This window comes from Nicotiana tabacum, chromosome 23 (genome assembly GCF_000715075.1).
Source record: "Nicotiana tabacum cultivar K326 chromosome 23, ASM71507v2, whole genome shotgun sequence".
Lineage (NCBI taxonomy): Eukaryota > Viridiplantae > Streptophyta > Magnoliopsida > Solanales > Solanaceae > Nicotiana > Nicotiana tabacum.
Genome location: NC_134102.1, coordinates 68,896,389 through 68,916,881, shown reverse-complemented (window position 1 = coordinate 68,916,881; position 20,493 = coordinate 68,896,389). Strand labels below are relative to the sequence as shown.

The following is a 20,493-nucleotide window of genomic DNA, read 5'->3' as shown; positions in this document are numbered from 1 at the left end:
CAAACCGAACCACGAACACCCCTAAAAGCATGTTTGACCTCGGACTGAGGTCTTCTCTTTTGCTTGACCGGGTGGAACTTCGGATCTAGGCTTAGCTTGTGAGTGGTTATTTTCGGCGGGATCCCTGTCATATCAAGGTAGGACCAAGCGAAACAATCTTCTTTAGTTATAAGAAATTGAATGAGTTTTTTCCTGAGCTCGGGGCTTAACCCCGTGCCTAGGTTTACCTTTCGATCGGGCATGTGTTCGGTTAGTACGACTTGATCCAGTTCCTCGACCGTTGATTTGGTAGCGTCTGAATCATCGAGGGCTATGAGTGATCTATGAACTCCATAGTTGTCGTCCTCGTCTACCCTTTGTTTCTCCGGTTCTATCGAGGCTGGTATCGGTAATTGTTATTTGGCCCCGTCTTTGGCCATGGGATTCTAACCCTTCAATATAGAGAGTGTGGATGCCGAGATTACCTCATCGACCGCGAACATTTCCTTGGCGGCCGGTTGTTCCCCATAAACTGTTTTAATTCCTCCGGGTGTTGGGAATTTCAGCACCTGGTGCAGTGTTGAGGGTATTGCTCTCATATTGTGAATCCATGGCCTCCCGAACAAAGCGTTGTATCTCATATCTCCTTTGATTCCAAAGAACTTGGCTTCTCCCCTATAGTGGTCTCACATGCCATGTTGAACCCGTTCAAGACTCGGACCGCAGGTACGATCTGATCTTGTAGGCCGAGTTGTTCCACGATCCTCGATCTGATGATGCTGGCCGATCTACCTGGATCAATGAACACACGCTTAACTCGAGATTTATTTATGAGTACCGATATTACCAGTGCATCGTTGTGGGGCTGCACGATCCCCTCAGAGTCTTTGTCATTGAAAGACAAGGTTCCTTCCGGTACGTAATCCCGAGTCCATTTTTTCCTTGTGATGGATACTTTGGTGCGCTTCAGCATCGGCCCCTGGGAATGTCGACCCCACCGATGATCATGTTAATGACGTGATGAGGTTCCTCCTGCTCGGTCTGTTTATTAGAATCCCTGTTCCTGAAGTGGTTCTTGGCCCGATCACTCAAGAACTCTCGGAGATGTCCGTCGTTGAACAGCCAGGCTACCTCATCTCTTAATTATCGGTAGTCTTCTGTTCTGTGGCCATGAGTGCCATGATATTTGCACATCATGTTAGGATCCCTTTGGATTGGATCGGACTGTAGATGTTGAGGCTATCTGGTATCTTTGATGCGTACGATGGCAGACACGATAGCGGCGTCATCGACGTTGAAGTTGTACTCTGATAATCATGGCGCTTCTTTAGGCCCGATGGGCATGTCAAAGCTGTTTTTGCTCATGAGTCCTCGGTTGTTTTGACCTCGGTCATTTCTCCTTTTATTTCTCATGAGGTTCCGCCCAGACCCATTGCTTCTTCGGTCTCCATTGTACGGCTGATACCGAACCAAGTTTGATCTCGGTTCACGATTGATGTCTCTCTTGACTATGTCGAAGGTTCTGACGGGATACACGGACTCGGAAGGGGCCCCAAGCTGATCGTCTTCGACCCTGATTTTTGATTGATACCAGTTATGGACATCGGCTTAAGTGACAACCGAATATTCTATCAAGTTTGTTTCAACTGCTGTAAAGCCAACGAGCTTTGAATGTTGAGTCCTTGGGTGAAAGCGTGAACGGCCCAATCATTAGCGACCGGCGGCAGGTCCATCTGTTCCATTTGAAACTGGCACACGAACTCTTTGAGCATCTCATTATCCTTCTTTTTTACTTTAAAAAGGTCCGACTTCCTAGTCTCGACCTTGATAGCCCCGACGTGTGCTTTTACGAAGGAATCTGCAAGCATAGCAAACGAGTCAATAGAATTAGGAGGTAAGTTGTGATACCATATCATAGCTCCTTTAGATAAAGTTTCCCCGAACTTTTTCAGCAGGACAGATTCGATCTCGTCATCTTCCAAGTCGTTCCCTTTGATGACACATGTATAGGAGGTCACATGCTCATTTGGGTCGGTCGTTCCGTTGTACTTAGGAATTTCGGGCATGCGGAACTTTTTCAGGGTCAGCTTCGGCGCTGCGCTCGGAGGGAAAGGTTTTTGAACAAACTTCTTGGAATCCAGGCCCTTAAATATCTGGGGTGCTCCTGAGATTTAGTCGACCCTGAAATTGTAGGTTTCCACCTTTTTGTCATTGGCTTCGATTTTCTTCTCCCCTGATTCTATCCGTTTTGTCAACTCCTCGAGCATTTTTACGATCTCGGGGTTAGTCCCCGATTCATTTTCATTCGGTCTCTCTGTGATCGGTTCATTTCTGCGGGTGACTTCTCGGGATGGCTCGAATTCAATTCTGCTCGGCGCGCGGCTTTGGTTCTGTAACTGTGCTATCGTAGCCTATTGAGCCTGTAACATTACGAAGATCACTCGTAAATTGATCCCGTCCCCTCCAACATCTTGTGTATTTCGGGCTGCTGATTAGGCTTCACCACAGACGTTATTTTCGCAGTAGGCTGATTTGTGTTGATGGCCACATGCGAGTTGGCGTGAATCGGGTCAGCGACCAGAATTCCGATGGGATTAACAGGTGGTATCTCGCCACTGGGCACTATGTTGTTATTTTCGCCGTGATGACCAGACTCATCGCCGACATGTAGAGTTGCTGACTGGGAGTTTGACATTTGAGCTTTATCCTGAAATTAGAGACACTCCAAAGGACAAGTGTAAAGTAGTGTGTGTTATAGAAATTTGTATCAAATAGCCACTATTATCCTTAGCCCCACGGTGGACGCCAAACTGTTTACCCTCAAAATCAGATAACAATTAAATTTGTAAGTGATTTTAAGGATACACAGATTTATTGGACACAAAGCAGTAAATAAAGACAAATTAAATAAATAAGGATGAAGTTAGCTCAAACCACACGAGGAAGACGATTTAAGCCTTAGTGAAATATTTTCCCTCGATCCGGGCTCGTAACAATAAGCACTGACGAACGAAAGCAAAAGAACTACTAACAGAAAAAATAATGATATATTGCCTTGGAATGCGTGTTATAACCTACTTCATGAATTATCAGACCCCCTTATATAGTAGAGGAATCCTACTTTAGGTATAATTCTACAAAAGGTAAAAAATCTTTTGATTTACTGATTGCCGGTTCTTTATCAGTAGGTGCTGAGATTCCCACCGTAATATCCGACCGGTCACAGATATTTCGGTCTTCCGTTGGCTATGCTGGCAATATTTTTTCAAAGTCGTTTGAGGCTAGGACCGATTCCTAGATCATGGCCTTGATATTCTCAAAGGCAGGCATCTTGTCTCCGGGTTCTAGCCCGGTGGGACTAGGGGTCGATCTTCAATCCTTTATTGTCATGTCTCGAGCCTGGCTCACCATGTCGGAGGCTAGGATACACTACGAGCTCGGTTTCCACCGTATACAATCCAAAAGCTCAAAACACCCACGAAAGCATCACAACAAAGAATCGAGTCTCAAACCGAATAGAATTTCTCTTAAGTTGTTAAATCTTCATTCCTTCAAAAGATTGTCCGAATCACATTTACATACTTCAGATTACATCCAACCTTTGCACACAAGTTCAATTAAACTATATAGATCTATCCAAAGTCTCAGAACACCAATTAGAGTCCAATAACATCAAAGTCAACTTTTGATCAAACTTATGAACTCTTAAGTTCTTCAAATTGCCAACTTTTGACAAATAATGTCGAATTCTTCTAAGAACCTCCAAAACCAATCCGAACATGCTTACAAATCTAAAATAATCATACTAACCTATCGAAACCATCAAAATCTGATTTCGAGTCCGTTTACTCAAAAGTCAAACCTTGGTCAACTCTTCCAACTTAAAGCTTCTAAATAGATAGTCATTCTTCCAAATCAATCCCGAACCACTCAAAAATCAAAACCAGTCATAATACATCATATTAAGTTACTCAAAGTCTCAAACCACCGAATGAAACAGTAAATCTCAAAATGATCGATCGGTTCTTTACAGTTACACCGCCAATTGCCAAATCAAATACATCATCAATATCATCACCAACTATAAGAACTTCTTTATAAACATCGTCATTATTATTTTTAGTCAATAACATCTGTAAAAAGGGATAAAAACAAACATTACTTAACTAATAAGAACTTTATATACAAACAACATTAAGTAATTAATAATAACTTCATAATAACTTTATATACAAATAAACATAACTTAATTAATAAGAATTTTACATACAAAATACAGTATTCCCACAAACAATAGTTTCAATAACTAGAATAAAGCACAAAAATAAGTACAAAAACTAAAACATCATATATTTCTAGTCCTTGTGTAGTTCGGATATCTTTTTCAACCATTGCAATTGCAACTCTAGGTCTTTACTGTGCTAAAAATATTTATCTCATTGATTGCTTGACTAATATGATCCAACTTCTGGTTCTTCTATATTAATATGGTCCAATCCTTCTCCTGTATTATTTCTTATTTTTAAGTCATTCTCCTTAATAATCTCCTCGTTACTTGTTGGAGTTTCAAACTCAACCTGTTTCTCATGTTGAAACCAATTACTTTCAAGTATGCTATCGGGTAAAACTTCAGATGATGGCGCCGATGCATATTCACCGGTGGCAACAATATCAAATAAATTTTCATTAACTCTCGAAATTGTAAATCCTTAATTCTGAATTTCTCTACATTTGGATTCTCTTGTATTCATGGAAAAACAATTAAAAGAATTTGGTCTTCGAAACAAAATAATAATAATATATTTATATTTAAGTGAAAATAAATTTAAAAATTCTTAATACCTTTATCTTTCTACTCCACCATTCAACGCTCACTTGAACTGTCTTTTTCTCGCAATCCCATCATAAGCCAGTCTCCTTTCCGGTTAAAGTATCCCAATCTTTTCAAATAAGTTTCAAACTATCCCATTTGTTCTTCAGTTTGGTTTTATCATAGTTTTTTTCAGTCTTGTCATTAATTTTTGTACCAAGTTAGACTATTCTATTCTGTTGAAATGAGTGCTAGGACTAGTTTCAGCAGTAATTTCTTCCACATAGAAATTTAAAAACAATTCTGTTGTTTCTGCATCCCGTTTAGCCTTCTCACTATTGCTATGTTATCTCAATTTCTTGCTTATTATCTTGTCAATATGCTTGCAAAAACATGTAATAAATAATTAAAAAAAGAATTATGACAAGATTTTCTAAGCAATATCTTATTTGGGTGGAGAACCAATATAGCAATAATTTGTATTATTCTATTATTTTCGGTCAGCGATTAAAACATTACTAATTATCACCTTATTAAAACATGTGTTTCCTATAGCATGCTAATTCAACTCTACAGGTACCAACATATTTGACAAAAGTTGCAACCAAGGAGCAGACCCAGGGGCGGCCCAACATCATCCGAGGCCTAAAGCAAAGCCTTAATAAGATGCCTTAATATATATATATTATTTAATGAACATCGTTTTTTAAAAAATTAGACAAGTGAGAATGTGAAATTAAAAAAAATGAGAACTTAGTTTTATAAAGTACAGAAAATTAAATGAATTTAACGTTGATTGCATCACAACTGAAACGAGAGAACCCAGAAAACATACTTCCTTCGTCCCAACTTAAGTGACTCCTTTTTTTTAGTAAATCCCTTTCTATATTTGGTAACAATTCAACTTTAGATTTTTCTTTTTACCATTAATGAGATGAATTCTAGCCCACAAATTTCTATAATTTATTTAAGATTACAAGTTTCAAAAGCCTTCCTTTATTTCATAAACTCCATGTCCAGTCAAACACTTTCATATAAATTGAGACGGAGAGAGTATAATTTATGTAAGAAAAATAAATAATAAGTTAAATTATTAGATATAGTTACGTGACCAACTAATGAATAGAAAAATATAATTAAGTAAAAAAGTAAAATAAGATCGATAGAAAACTATTTTAATTATATTAATTAGAGAAAAAAATCGAGTTATTAAAAATTAATATGACAATAAAGAAATAAATTTATTAATAATAAGAAATAATTATATAAATAATATACTAATATATATAGAAAAATAGTAATTTTGGGCCCTTAAATTTTTGGAGCCTAAAGCAAGTGCTTCACTTGCTTTAGGGTGAGGCCGCCCCTGAGCAGACCAACAATAATATGGTTGCATTATATTTTATAAATATGCAACATGAAAGTACCCTTTTTATTGTAGTTACAAAAAAGAAATCTTTTTCTATTCTTCAAGCAAAAGGCAGCAGCAACACACAAAAGTGAGGGAAATGACTTTTTTAGAGATGTCTTTATATGAGCCAATATTACATTTAATTAAGCTTAAAATATTACTATATTATTATTATTACTACACTTTCTACTCTTTCAATCAACAATTTTGTTATTCATATTAAGCTTGTTTTATCAAGACTTTCTGCTCTTCCAATCCACAATATTACCGTTCATATCAAGCTTGTTTTATCATGAAAGCGTGCTAACTGTTGAGCTTTGGACTTATTGGTTTTTTTTTTTTGTCTGGATATTTGATCTTCAAAGGTAAATACATATAGATTTGTTAAGATGACATAAATCTAGGCTTTATTAAGTTCCAGGTGGATGCATATGCACATCACATAGGCCAAACAAAATATCTATGTCTCAACATTTTGAAGATAAATTTGGACTCGACAAAAAACAGGAAGACAAATCAATAATAGATTAAGGAAAAAGTCTAAAGGGAATATTCATTAACAGTTCTTCAATTCAAAATATAACAAAAAAAGTCATATATTTGGGAGAAAAAAAAATAATGCACAAGAATAAAGGGGCTAAGAACTTATCCTTGAGAAAAATTGCAATTTGATTGAAAAAATTTCAAGCTGGATCGACAATTTCGCTTGTTGTTGAACGTGAGCAGGAGTGTACAAACCGAACCGGAAAATCGCACCAAACCGAAAAGTCAAACCAAACCGATTAAAAAACCCGAGTAGGTTTGGTTTGATTTGATTTGGTTTGGTATTGAGTAAAAAACCCGAACCAAATCGACATATATATATATATATATAAATGCAATTTTTATATAACTTTTAATATATTTTTAAGATTTTATACAAAATTTTCTCTAAAAATGTCTAGAAATATTTGGGATTCTCTTACGTGATATAATATTTAACAGAATATGACGTGCTAGATATTTATTAACCTTAAATAATGGGTTATATGATCACTTTCTTATCAAGTGTTACTGAAATGCGTCAATCTCTTTGTCCTTCCATATTCATATGTCAAGATCTATTAAATTTTTATATCTTTTTCGAATTTGAAGTGATTATTATTATTTCGGTATCGTATTGATTTTTATGTTAATTACTAAATTCGATTAACCTTAAAAGTATACATCAACAAAAAAATTATTGCCAGACGACTAAAAAGATAACTATCATGTGTTACTAAGTAAATTCTCCCATAATAATATTTTAATAGATAATATGTTTGTCAATTTTTAAAATTTTTATTAAACATATATTTACTTATCAAAAATTTGACGAAATAAGATTGAAATAATATTTAAGTAACAAAAACCCGAAAAACCAGACAAAACTGATAAAACCGAACCAATCCAAACCGATATAATTGATTTGGTTTGGTTTTGATAAAAATCGAACTAACCCGGTCCATGTACACCCCTAAACGTGAGGGAGAAACCCCAAGAATATTCTTAAGCGACTTGCTGGAGAAAAGTGTGATGAGGTGATTTGCTTGTTGAAGCGAGTCTAAAATCCTTAAGATTAGGTTTTTAAGATTAGGTTTAAAAGATTAGGTTTAAAGTAAGTAAGGTTATTTTGGTATATACAATATTTTACTAAGGGTATTTTTGGTATGAAAAAAATACAAAAAGGCTTCTGCTTCTGGGGAAAAAATATTTTTTTCTTCTTCTAAAAATCTATTATCCTTCTACCCAAAAACACTTTTTTCTCTCTTAAAAAGCTTTGCCAAATACTTCAAGTTGAGAAAAAAATATTTTTTTTTGAAAAAAAAACACGTATGGCCCTCGGAGAAGCTTAGTCAAATAGGTTATTTATTGTGCTGCTAGAAATATATGAATACAGATCGGAGAAGAAAGAATATTTGGAGGGCTATTCCCTTGTGCATTGCTAATTGGACTGTTTGGCTGGAAAGGAATAAGAGGTGCTTTGAAAGCAAAAAGAGCATTTTGGTCAAGTTCAGATGCCTCCAAAACTAATAGTATTGGCAAAGTGAAAATAGTGTATTAAACTTTTTCGATATGTTGGACTTTGAATGTAATGAGTCTGTAATGTAAGACAAGTTCCGATTCTTGTTATTCTCTAACATTACTATGTATATCAATAAAATCTTACCTTATCAAAAAATTTAATAAAAATTGACCTAGCTTTTGTATTCATTAAGTATACTAATGTTGGTTAGGATTGTACTTGTTTTTCCGTGCTTTCCATAAGTAAAGAGTCTTTATCATGCTAATTGCATGTGCATGCTTTTGTTGCTTAAGTGAACTTCAAAAAAAGAAAGCTAGAAATTTTTTTTAATTAAAATTTCCAAAAAAAAAAAGATAAATTATTTTTTATAGTGTTGAATATTCAGTGATATTTAAATTTTCAAAAAAATACATATATAGTAACTGTTTTTGGATTCTCTTGAATTGTGTTGCTTTGTAACTCGACAAAGAAAAAAGACGATAACTGTCGTTGTTCTTTACGGTATAGGAGGATTTGCCCAGCTAGCTCTTAAAGATAGCTACCTTGCTGGTAAAGTATGTTTTCTTACATATATGAGGCGATGCACACAAATGCCTCAACATCCTGAAGTTGTGTCACTACCTTTGGCCGATCAGTGTAGACCTTCCATTAATTTTATATCTTATATGTTTTATCTGGGACAAAGTATTAACTTTAACATAAAATATGAAAAGTCAGTTACTTTTAGGATTGAGGACCGTAAGTCTACACTTTTCATATATCAAGGATCATACTTGTTAGCTTGTGTACGTCAAAGACCGAAATCACACTTTTCATAAAAGGACCATTTTGATAATTTTATCCACGTATGTTACATGACTGAATGAGCGTGATTTGGTAATTGATCCTGAAACATGAAAGAGATGCTTTCACCTACAATTGAAAGGTAATATTCAGATGGATAAAATCATTTTACTCTTATTCAGAGATCTCATATTCGAGTTGTATAAATGAAAGAAATCTTGTCAGGAAACGCAACCTTCTTTAATGAACCTTACATGACAAAAATCTGGATCAATCGAAATTCCAATACGAGATATCGATCATCAAAGAAACAAAAAAAAAAATAACACACAAGTGCACAAGATTACCACTTAAGAGAGTTGCATCCATCTTAGGTTAATATTTTTAAAATTTTCATGATGAATAGTTCTTAGTTAATCTAGATGTTTTTGGTTAAGTGAGCAAAAATGACCTTTAAATAATTGGAGTGACTGTCCCAAGAAAAATAACTAATTATTTAAGAAGTAACAATTTAAACTATTATCAAAGGATATGGAGAGATGATTGGGAAATTCGATTTATTGGAATTAAAAATTTCTTGACAGAAATCACTTTATTAGCTTAGTTAATCTATCCTCTTGTAAATTTTGAATTAATCGAGCCAATAAACTTTTAATACCAATTGATGAATTAAAGAAAAGTTTAAACTGTAATTTCACTAATTCAAATTCCATAGTTCCTCATTATTAAGTGTAGTGAAATATTTGAAAACTATGAAGAAGAAAAAAGACAAAATGAACAACTAGGACTAAGATGGTAAGATGCACCTAAAAATTCCCCATCCCCATTATATCCATTGAAGACATGAGACCTGCCTTTCGGTAAAGGACAAGATCGTAATTACAGATCATATCCAGATGCATTGCAAAGCAAAATCAACTATACACAACATCCACACTAAGACAAATTAAGCCTCCAGTCAGCCAATCACCGTTCGATCTTTCACATAGTTCCACGTGTCAGCATAACATAGCAAGTACCAAATTCTTCTCATAAACACGGACTGCACCAGAATAACCCAACCTCGTATGAAGTGGCATTAGCCGGTGATTTCACACCCCTTGATGGGCAAATATGTAATTCAACTCTCAATTCAATATCCCGCGTCACAAAAGAGCAATTTAGATGTCGTACCAGAACAGAATGTGATACTTACTTCAGTCACCTTGGCTTTAAATCTCTCCACTATATATATATACACATATCCGTCCATAAATTCTGCAACTAATTTTCACTTTGATACCTCTAAATTCTATGCAAATTTTCTTGTCGTAAAGTTGAAAAAGAGAGAGAAGAATGAGTAGAGGAAACGATCCGAATCCGTTTGACGAAGAGGAGCCTGAAGTCAATCCTTTTTCAGTAACCGCCTTTTTCTCAATGCACTTTTATGTTTTTTTTTTTTTTTTTTTTTTGTATTTAATTATGAAATGGGTGCATTTCTTAGATCTAGCTTTTTATGAATTATTCTTCTGCGTTATCCATTTTGTCGATCTTTGTGATTTTTTATCGGCTATTTTTGTGGTAGCTGGAATGAGTTGTTTGATCTAGATTTGACTACTCGAATCGTGGAAGTTTGTTAAGGAGTTTAGCATTTATTTTTGTTATTATAAAAGAGTTTAGAAAATTATAGTAACATTTTTAGGTACATTTTGGAGTTTAAGATTGGTTTGTCGGTGTGGTAAAGTTATACTAGGAGTAGTATTTTAGTGAAATCAATTTTTTTTTTGTTCGGGGCCAGCTTGCCCACACCTCAACTATCTTCCACCTGGTTACCCGCCACCTCCCACTAGCACAACTACAGGCTAACTCTGACTACTAAGATTTAGACATATGAGAAGGAATCACCCAGCTATTTCTGTTCTCCGCTGCTATTTGAATATGAGAATAAATAAAACTTTAGCTGATTTTCTACTTGGAAATTTCTTTTATTTAGCTTTCTTAGTGGGTATGCGTCTGCACCAACTGTATTAGAGTCTTACTTTGAAAGTCTAGAGTAGGCTCGAGGAGGATCAAAAGACTGATTCTTCGTCCTGTTTAATAAAATACAAATTACACTATTAAAGGTTGGTGGACTCTGTTGTAAAAGAAATTTGGACATTACCAGTTCTATACACAGTTTCTGGTCCTTGATTTATGATGACGACTTTTAAATGAAAGGTGTTTCTGTTTGAATTATTATGTTTAGGTATAGCGCATTCCTTTTCACGCGTTTAAGGAAAATGGAGGTAGGAAAAACAATGACAATAATATGAGTTATGGTTTGCCAGGTTATTTAAGAAAAAAAGGGCGCAGTTTAAACATTTAAAATTTATCTTTATTGTAAAAAAGAGAGGAAAATAAGCAATAAAAGACCAGTCTCTTTTTCTTTGTGGAACCAGTTTTGCAAAATAGTTGGCTATGCTGGCAAGGGATCTATGATATATATATTTTATTTTTTTTGATAAATAAAATGAGTATGTGTATACATTGATAAGAAGGTATCTATGATATGAGTTTAGCCAGGGCGTTTATAACACGACCCAAATAGGCCTCACTCACAGGTGTCGGAGCAATTCTTCCCATTGCTTTACAGAACTTCGTTTTTGTATCAACAAACCATCACCCATTAATGCAACACCAACATTATTAGATTCCAAATTCAGAGCAATGCCTTACCCTCTTCAAATTCTACTAATTCACTGATCATTACTTCATCAAGACTGTGAATACAAGCAACGCCGTCGCCTATGTTATGAGGGAAGTGAAAAAAGCTACAATTTTTTTAAAGATTCATGTCTTGAAACCTCAGTGTATTTAAGCCTTGGTGGGTAGAGTTATTCGGTACCAGTTCTCGTAGGAGGTTGCAGGTGCCTGTTGGAATAATCGAGATGCGCGTGAGGTGGCTGGATACCACCCATCATCGAAAAAAAGAAGAAACAATCAGACCTATGAGAAAAATATCAAGTCAATAAGCTAATACCCTAAAGGTCTTAAGAGGTTACTTACGTTAGCTAGAACAGATTTTGTAGCCCGTCTGGTTAGTTGCATAAAGTGGTTCACTTCATCAAATGTCACTTGCTGCACTGCCCTGTTGGAACTTGGCTTCCATATCCTTCAGCAGACTCTCTTACTTTCCTTATTTAGACTCACGATCACACATATATCTCATAGGACCTGGAAATACCTAGAACCATTAAAATCCAAGATTTGTCTTCTCATCTAGAATTATATGGATTTTCTACTAATCCTTCAAGGTCATGAGTATTGTTAGTGCCAAAATGGCTATTACAATGAATTTATGATCAACTTAAAATTGCTTTGTTGAAGTGCAGTTATTGCTATATTAAAATATTTAAATTGTAACCTCTTATACACCGTTTACTTTGACTCTGCTCTTAATATGCAAAATCCTCATTTATCATCTGTGTTTTCTTGTAGAATGGTGGCTCTGCTCCTGCATCTAAATCACGCTTTCCTCAAATGATTGCTAGTACTCTTGGTTTTGGTCAAAAGCATGATGTAACTGTTGACATCCCCTTGGATTCAATGAATGTAATGAAGTTGATATGCTCTTGTTTGCAGTTTTGTAAAGAACATTGAGTTTTCTGAATCTGTTCTTTTGAATTTTCTTTCAGGGTTCCAATAAAAAGCAAAAAGAATTAGCAAATTGGGAAGCAGATCTGCAAAGGAGAGAAAGAGTTGTTTTTTTTTTTTCTTTTCCCTAAAAATTAAAATTTTTGTTTGCAATGTGAATTGCTACATTTTTTTTTTGCTGATTTCTGATTGTCGCTGCAAGGGTGCAAATTCTTTTGAAAAGTTTAGTTCCTAGTTTTTCGGCTAAAATATTTACTGCAACCTCTTCAACTTTTGTGCTATTTTAGTCTATACTTTTCCGGATTTATATTTGAGGCTGATGAATGATTTCCAGAATGCTCTTTTAGCTAAATATTTTGCGTTGAGTTCCGTAACTTATGTAGTTTATTCTAGTTCATATCTGCTTCAACTCAGTTTGAGGCTTATGCATGATTTTCATTAATTGCCCGTTTGACAGGATATTAAACGAAGAGAAGATGCTGTTGCTGGCGGTAAGCAATGACTTGAGCTAGTTTCAGATTGTTATTAAATTGGCTTATTCTCTCTTTAGCATGCCCAGATGATGTGTTTCTATGATTCAATCCAGCTGGTGTGCCAACTGATGATAGGAATTGGCCTCCCTTTTTCCCAATTATTCATCATGATATAGCAAATGAAATACCAGCTCATTCTCAGAAGCTGCAGTATTTGGCATTTGCGAGTTGGTTAGGTAGTGTCTTCACTTCTGTTTTATTTTCTTAGATAATAATGTTTCTTTGAATATCAAGAGGTTTTATTCTGCAAATGTTTCTCTGATCTCCAATCGTCATTAAGTACCTGCACAATTATCATCTGATTATAATTAGAGAAATTTGTGCCTACTAAGTGCAGAATATTTGATCTCACATGAAATTCTTCAGTCTCTTCACTTTTCTTTGGGCTCAATATGTGCAGGGTGCATTGGTTTCTCTGCTTCTCTTTTTCAGGATTTAGCTTAAAAGATGTAACGTGGAAATATACTATCTGCTTTTCGGTCCAAGCTTATGACAAAAAAAGGGGGGCAGCACGGTTCACTAAGCTCCCACTACGCGCGGGGTCCAAGCTTATGACGAAAAAAATGAAATTCCTTTCCCCTCTGCTTCTGCCTAATTTCTGTTAAAACAAGGACCAGTATAACTGAATACCGATCAAACTTGAATTCATTCAGGTTTTCAACAGAAAATTAAGATCCCTGTCCCAAGGGCCAAGACCATTCAGACTACTAATAGCCAGAAGTTCAACCATAAATTCCTCTATTAAATTGATAGCCGAATGTTGTTTCTGTAAAAACAAACACATACTGAGAGCATCAGTAGCTTCATCTTACTTAGTAAGTTTGACGCTAGCAAATGTCTCTTACTCGATTGAGCTAGTATTTTAAGAGATGACTAGCTGTTTTCATTTGTGTGAAACTGCATTTTCTTGTTTCCTATGGACAAATTGGCAATTTATTTCTTAAATGATGATATCAAATTAATCATGGGTGGGCAAAAGACTAATATCTTGTTTAGCTAATAGAATTACTAGTTCGTATGGTGCAATAAAGGCAACCTTTGTTTTGAAGGATTCAGAAGTTAAGGTGATGGATTTTGGTTTTCCCGCAAGCAACCTTTCACTTCTACATCCAACTTCTTTTCCTACCTATTCCTTCATTTTTTTTTGTTTTCTCCTTTAAGTTGCATGAGTTCTCTATTTCACAAACCTCATTTTCAGAACCACAGAGCATATAGTGTATGGGTGAAGCAGAATGATAGTATTCATTAGCTCATTCAAGGACTAGCTTTTATATAGAAGTGATCCATCTTTTGGTTTTGTAAAAGGAATGGCCTATTTTTGCATACACCAGGCTCCATTTTATTGGTTGGTTTGTCATTATCATTGATAAAACTTTGCTTACTGATTTTAAAAATAATGTATGAGAGAAACAAATGGAATGAAAGTACTTCTGTTTTTGTCGCTGCTGCCATTTATGATTAGGGTCAAAAGGCTTTAGACTTTTTATTTACACCTCTTTGGGATCCAAGCAGCGTAAAATAAGTAGTTGCAAGTATCGATTTTATCTTTTCAAACTTTAACAACCGTTCAGCTCTGAAGTTTCAATTGTCCAAAGTTTTGATTGAAATTCAGCAAAACCGTTTCTTCACTAATAATAACAAAACGATAATAGAAATGGAACCTAAAAGTAAGCTATTTGGCAACTTCATCTAATTCACTTGACTCGACATTTGAGGTTGAAATGTGAGTAACTTGAATAGCTTGAAGCTAAACTAGAAGATTTTTTGTTACATGACAGGGTTTATAGCTGTTGTGGAAAAGAATATACTGGGATAGATGACTATCTGGTTTATGGGCTGTAATACTTCGTTGCACAGTTGTCTTCTCTCTCACAAATGTTACTCTTTCTTTCAAGTGCTATGTGAATATTCTTCTATTTTTCTTACTCTTTTTTTTCAAGTGTTATCTGAATTTTCTTCTATTTCACCACTTCTTTGGATTTGCTCTAAATCTTTTTCAGGTATTGTTTTTTGTCTGGTGTTCAATGTTCTTGCCGTGACTATCTGTTGGATTAGGGGTGGTGGTGAGTTTTATTCTCTCTTTGCTGCTGCTTATATGGCATTCTCTTTTATTGGTCTAAAGGTTTAAAAAAATATCGAGTTCAATTCTTCTGACATTATGTAGTTCTTGCTTTATCTAGGTGTTAAAATCTTTTTCCTGGCTATAATATATGCTTTAATGGGATGTCCCCTTTCGTACGTTTTGTGGTACAGGCCTCTGTATAACGCGATGAGGTATCTGGTGTTGTTTCACTATCTTTTCATAATCGCCTTAGGAAAATATCCCGTCAGTTGTTTTTCTTAGTTTTTGATTTCCGCATCATATATGACTTTTTACTCTGAGCTTGTGGTGATGTGCAGGACTGACAGCGCACTGAAGTTTGGCTGGTTTTTCATGTTCTACTTGGTTCGTTCTGCTAACAAAAGTGATAAAGATGCTGCCTATTTTATGTCTGGATTTGATTTTTAGTAATTTACTTTTTACGTTTCTATACGTGCAGATTCACATCGGATTTTGCATACTTGCTGCTATTGCTCCTCCCATTGTATTTCACGGAAAATCCTTAACGTAAGTTCTGCTTCTGTAATTTTTAGTTCATTAACCTTGCACCGTTGAGTGAAATGTTCTATAGAAGCTGCTAGTTCTGATAGGCTGTTTTAGCATAGTAGAATATCTTTTTAGTATATAAGGATATACTTTTTAGGTGAAAATATATTTTAAATTATACGTTATCGTAGGAAGCTGTGCTGGCAGCTAAATTGGATGCAGTTGCCTTGTCGCCTTTTTCCCCTTGTTTGTTCAAATATTTTGGTTCATAGGGTGATGATAGAAGAGTTGAAGATCTCAAGAAACCCCTAGTGTCATGCACCATAAAAAGCACACACTTCAGTTTTGTGACCAACAGATTACCGTTTTCATTGGTGCATCAGTTTTCCTGCATTTGTACCATATCAAATTTTTTTGATAAGGATATTTGTTCCATATTGATACGAAACAGATAAAAGCAAATTGTCCCCTTAAAGTGCTGGTTGTACCCTGATATGTGAATTTTTTAATGAACTGAGTGAGCTATGCTGGTCTTGAATGGTGCAAAATGCTCTTTATGGGCATGAATAAGGGAATGATGAAATATTGATGCCTGTTAAATGAAGTGGATTGTTATCAGGGGTTTTCCATCTTCCCTTGGATTGTCATTGCCATATTTTCACTAATTGTTTCTGCTTTCTTTTTTACTTTATTTCAGGGGTATCCTTGCAGCAATTGATGTCTTCTCTGACCATGTGTTGGTTGGGGTAAGTTGTGTATTCTTTATTGCTCTTTGTTTAGTTTATTGCTCTTTGCTTAATGAGTGGAAAGAATTAACAAATTCTTTGACACGTTTGTTTGAAACAAAATAGTGCACCTTCCACAGTTGTAATTTATTATGGCTTTTTTTGTTTGTTTGTGGTATAACCATATGGTATCCGGTATCCATTAGCCCGACTAATCCAAATTTGTACCGCATATGGCCCACTAAAGGGGGAAGCGCTCTCTTCTAGGGGTTTCTCTATTCTCAAGGCTTGAACCTGAGACGTCTCGTTAAGAGTGGAGGGATGGATCCCACCCTTATCCCTTGGTGGTATTATGAAAATAAGTTTGCGTCATGCACCTGCTTCTTAGGTATGTAATATTAATGAAATCCATGAGGAATATTAGGCGTCAAGAGTAGATAAGAAGGTAGAGTATTATTTTTGAGGCCTCGAATTACTTAAAGTTAAAGGCTTCACCAATAGATGATAAAACAAATTTGCTCTTTTTCTGAATTTTCAGTTTCTGCGTTCTTGGTTAAATAAAGAATGAGTATCCCACAGACAGGAGTCTCTAGTAGATCTCATTGGTTCCTTGTAGCTGTTACAAGATTGGTTTTTGTCAATTTGGGTCTTGTAACTTGTTACTCCTTAGCACAATCTTTGTGCTAGGACTACTTTTATCAATATATTGGAATCTGTTACCTTCTCAAAAACAAAAAAAAAAGGTGTATCCCACAGATAGGGGAAGCATATCTTCCAACACATCCCAAAGGAAGAGGGGGCTCCTGATTTATATATAAAGATAGCACATTTATGCATGAGATTTTGCTGAGGGATTTCTGATTTGAGTTAACCTCCTTTACTAACTCCCTACTCAGCAAGAAGAGAAGGGAAAAATTGAAGAGGAGCAAGTAGATACATTGAGCACAAAAGCCGCATTTGGAACTCCCCCAATGTTCTTACACAAACCATTGGATGCCTTCAGTACATGGGGCAATATTTGGTTTACTAATTAACTAATAAGTTACCCTCTCAGTTTAATTAGATAGTAATATTAAGGTAAAAAAATTCTAAAATGATGAATTTGTGTACTATAATTGCGGCTGTCTCTTGATACAATAATTTATTGATATTGTGAACAAATTGCATACACGTCGTCTATAAAATATATAGAGCCTGCACAAAAATGTGGATCTCTATGAACATTACTCATCATTTATGCTAACAGGAACTCATTCGGTACCAAAATTGACTAAAATAAAAGACTATCCCTCAATGTACGAAATCGTATTTGCACCTCTTCAAAGGCTCTTTCCTATTCCTCTGATTGTGCAGTACCCACATAAGTGCCAAAGGGATTACGTCTCATGCCCTGCATCTTTTTTCTGTCTCTTTCTTGAAGTCGAACTTAGCATCACATTCTTAACCATTGGCATGGGCGTTGTATTCCAAACAGATTCTGTGCGGTCCAAAGCTGGCTTGCTTCTTGGGGAAGTTGCAAACAGTCGTCTAAAAAAGAAGTTGCAAACAGTAACCACTATAGTTTCAATTTCAGTTGTAAAACCAGGATGGTTACTCTAGAGTGCTGGCACTATATATATTTGCATACATTAAAAGATTGCCTTGGTATCAACTGACTGAATGCCTGTTTTATTCTAACTGATGGAATACTTGTTTTATTCCAACAATTAAATGCTTTCTTGGCGCTTCAAAATATTTGAATGCCTTCTTGGGTAGTAGATACTTCCTTTCCAAGTATTATTGTGAAAAGGATAAAAGGGGAAAAGCTCTCAATTCTAATTACAGATTGAGTCTGAGTTAACTTTTGCACTGACTTTTACTTGAATTACTGTCATTTGATATTCTCATTGCATATTGCAGTTAGTTTGTTGTTTGATTTAGTGGATCAAAAGCTTTCTTTAGATAATTGAAACTCCCAAGAGAATATAGTGTTAATGCCTGTATTAGCTTATCAGGCTGTTTGATCTTATCTTTTTGATATATTCTTGTGTTGTCTTCTCTTCTTCTTCTTGCAGATATTTTATTTGATTGGATTTGCCTTCTTCTGCTTGGAAGCTTTGCTTAGCTTGTGGGTGCTGCAGGTGAGGTTTTACAGAATTGAGATTCTTAATGTCAGGTTCGTTTAATTAATTGATTGTATGATAATCAACTAGGGCATTCTTTCCACCTAGCCTTCTGGTATCTGCTGTTCTCTCTCTCCTGTTCCTCTTTTTAGCTTTTCTAGTTTGCTTCATGTTTGCATTGTGGCTTGAGCTCCATGATTATGTAGCCTAAAGGTGAAATCTAAGGGAAAGAGAGAATTGTACTCTAATTCATATTTTAGCTCTTGCGTGCTGTTTGAAGAGCAGTCTTTTTGGGGAAGGGGAGAACGGGGTATTATCTGCACTTCTTTCGTTTATCAAGAAAAAAGTATCTCCATTTCTTTGATGATTTTCTAGGTTTTCAACTAGATTTAGATATCTAAGAACTTCCCCTTTGGAGAATGTACATCTCTTGAACAAGTTGGTGCAACCTTTAAAAGTAACTGCCATGTTTTCCAGTACAGGGACTAAATGAAGAGTCAGTTTTGGGGGTCTCTTTGGGGGGGGGGGGAGTATCTTTTGGTAGCCCTACTCAGAACCTAAAATTGATTTTAAGTGGTATATATTAGCCCTGTTACCATTTTGGTGATTAGACTATTTTATGCTTGATAACAAGCTGTTCCGTACTACTACGAGTGAAAATGCTGTACAACTTTAGGGGAAAAGAGCTATCTTAAAACATCTTAAAATTCAAATGGGTACTATCTTGACAGTTGATTCCCTGGGAAATTTAGTGGTCCAAGTACCAGCCCTCATGTTAAAATCGGACCAATTCTAACAGAGAAAAAGATCTCTTTCCATCTGCCTAAGGCAGAGTTACCCGGTACTTGTGTTGTAGGAGGTAGTAGCAGGTACCCAGTAGAATAGTCGAGGTGCGCATGGCCGGACACTATCATTGTTTTGAAAAAAAAGGGGGAGTACCAGCCCTCATATTTCTATGTTCTGCTTACTGTTTTATTGTTGAGCCTCCTGTATATGAATGCTTTCCCAAACCCAAGCAATTTGATTTCCTTCTCCCTATGATAGTATGACTTATATGGAGGGAGGAAAAAATAAAAATTGTTGGATGCTGACTATCTACTCTCATCTTATGACGTTTTCTTCTGTACTATTGGTGCAGAAAGTGTACATGTTTTTTCGAGGGCACAAGTAATGCACGAGTTTGTGGCTCAAGATCTCAGCGTCCTAGTAACAATTCTTTTCCGGAGGAAGCTAAACATATGCTTTTATCTCTTCATTATGGTTTTGGCTTAGTTATGACTTGCGTGATACAGTTGCATGTTTTCTAGGTTTAGTAGATATCTTTGCTTCATTCAAGCATGTTCCTTTTCATTGTCATTTCTGTATGTATTCGCAGTTTGACCTTTGATTAGACTACCGCATTATTGTACCTATAATCATAGCTGCTTTGGGACTCAGTTTGAATCAAATATGTATATTTGGTTTGGATAATACGAGGATTGAGTCGATATCATGATATATGCTGAAGAAACTGGGGACGTCCATCACAGTAACTTGACTGTTTTCTAATAAGTCTGGGTAAGGCAATGTTTTGATTTAGAGTATAACTATTACAAGTGAAAATGTGAAATCTCTAGTTAAATTTAACTTTTTAAAATGCGCAGACAAATTTAATTTTGTTAAGCCCTTATTGCCATGAGAAAAATAGAAGATGCAGAAATTCCTATATATCAAATGGATCTTGGTGTTATAAAGACAGGTTGAGCAGGGTTTCGAGGAGATTTATTAGTACGTAAGCTTAGATAACCATGTTAAATTTGAGCGTCTTACGGCCAAAGTATGCAAGTAAAATCATACTTGACCAGATTAGTAAAAAAATAAATATTCTTTTTTTTTTCTTTGCAAAGTGCTTTTGGGTTATTCTGCTT

General features: G+C 35.5%; 1 protein-coding gene across 2 annotated transcripts; it reads left to right on the top strand.

Annotated features, from left to right (window-relative positions):
• The first annotated feature begins 10,217 nt into the window (after positions 1–10,217).
• On the top strand, positions 10,218–20,056 carry LOC107789805 (secretory carrier-associated membrane protein 4). 2 transcript variants are annotated; one of them, XM_016611675.2, is made up of 12 exons: positions 10,218–10,425; positions 12,484–12,597; positions 12,681–12,743; positions 13,097–13,130; positions 13,226–13,348; positions 15,173–15,235; positions 15,353–15,446; positions 15,573–15,618; positions 15,713–15,780; positions 16,457–16,505; positions 18,539–18,604; positions 19,725–20,056. In XM_016611675.2, exons 1-12 carry the CDS (start codon positions 10,363–10,365, stop codon positions 19,755–19,757), a joined length of 816 nt encoding a protein of 271 aa, XP_016467161.1. In that variant the 5' UTR covers positions 10,218–10,362; the 3' UTR covers positions 19,758–20,056. The 2 variants fall into 2 exon arrangements, with proteins under 2 accessions (XP_016467161.1, XP_075102304.1); XM_075246203.1 differs by lacking the exon at positions 12,484–12,597.
• Positions 20,057–20,493: the final 437 nt, after the last annotated feature.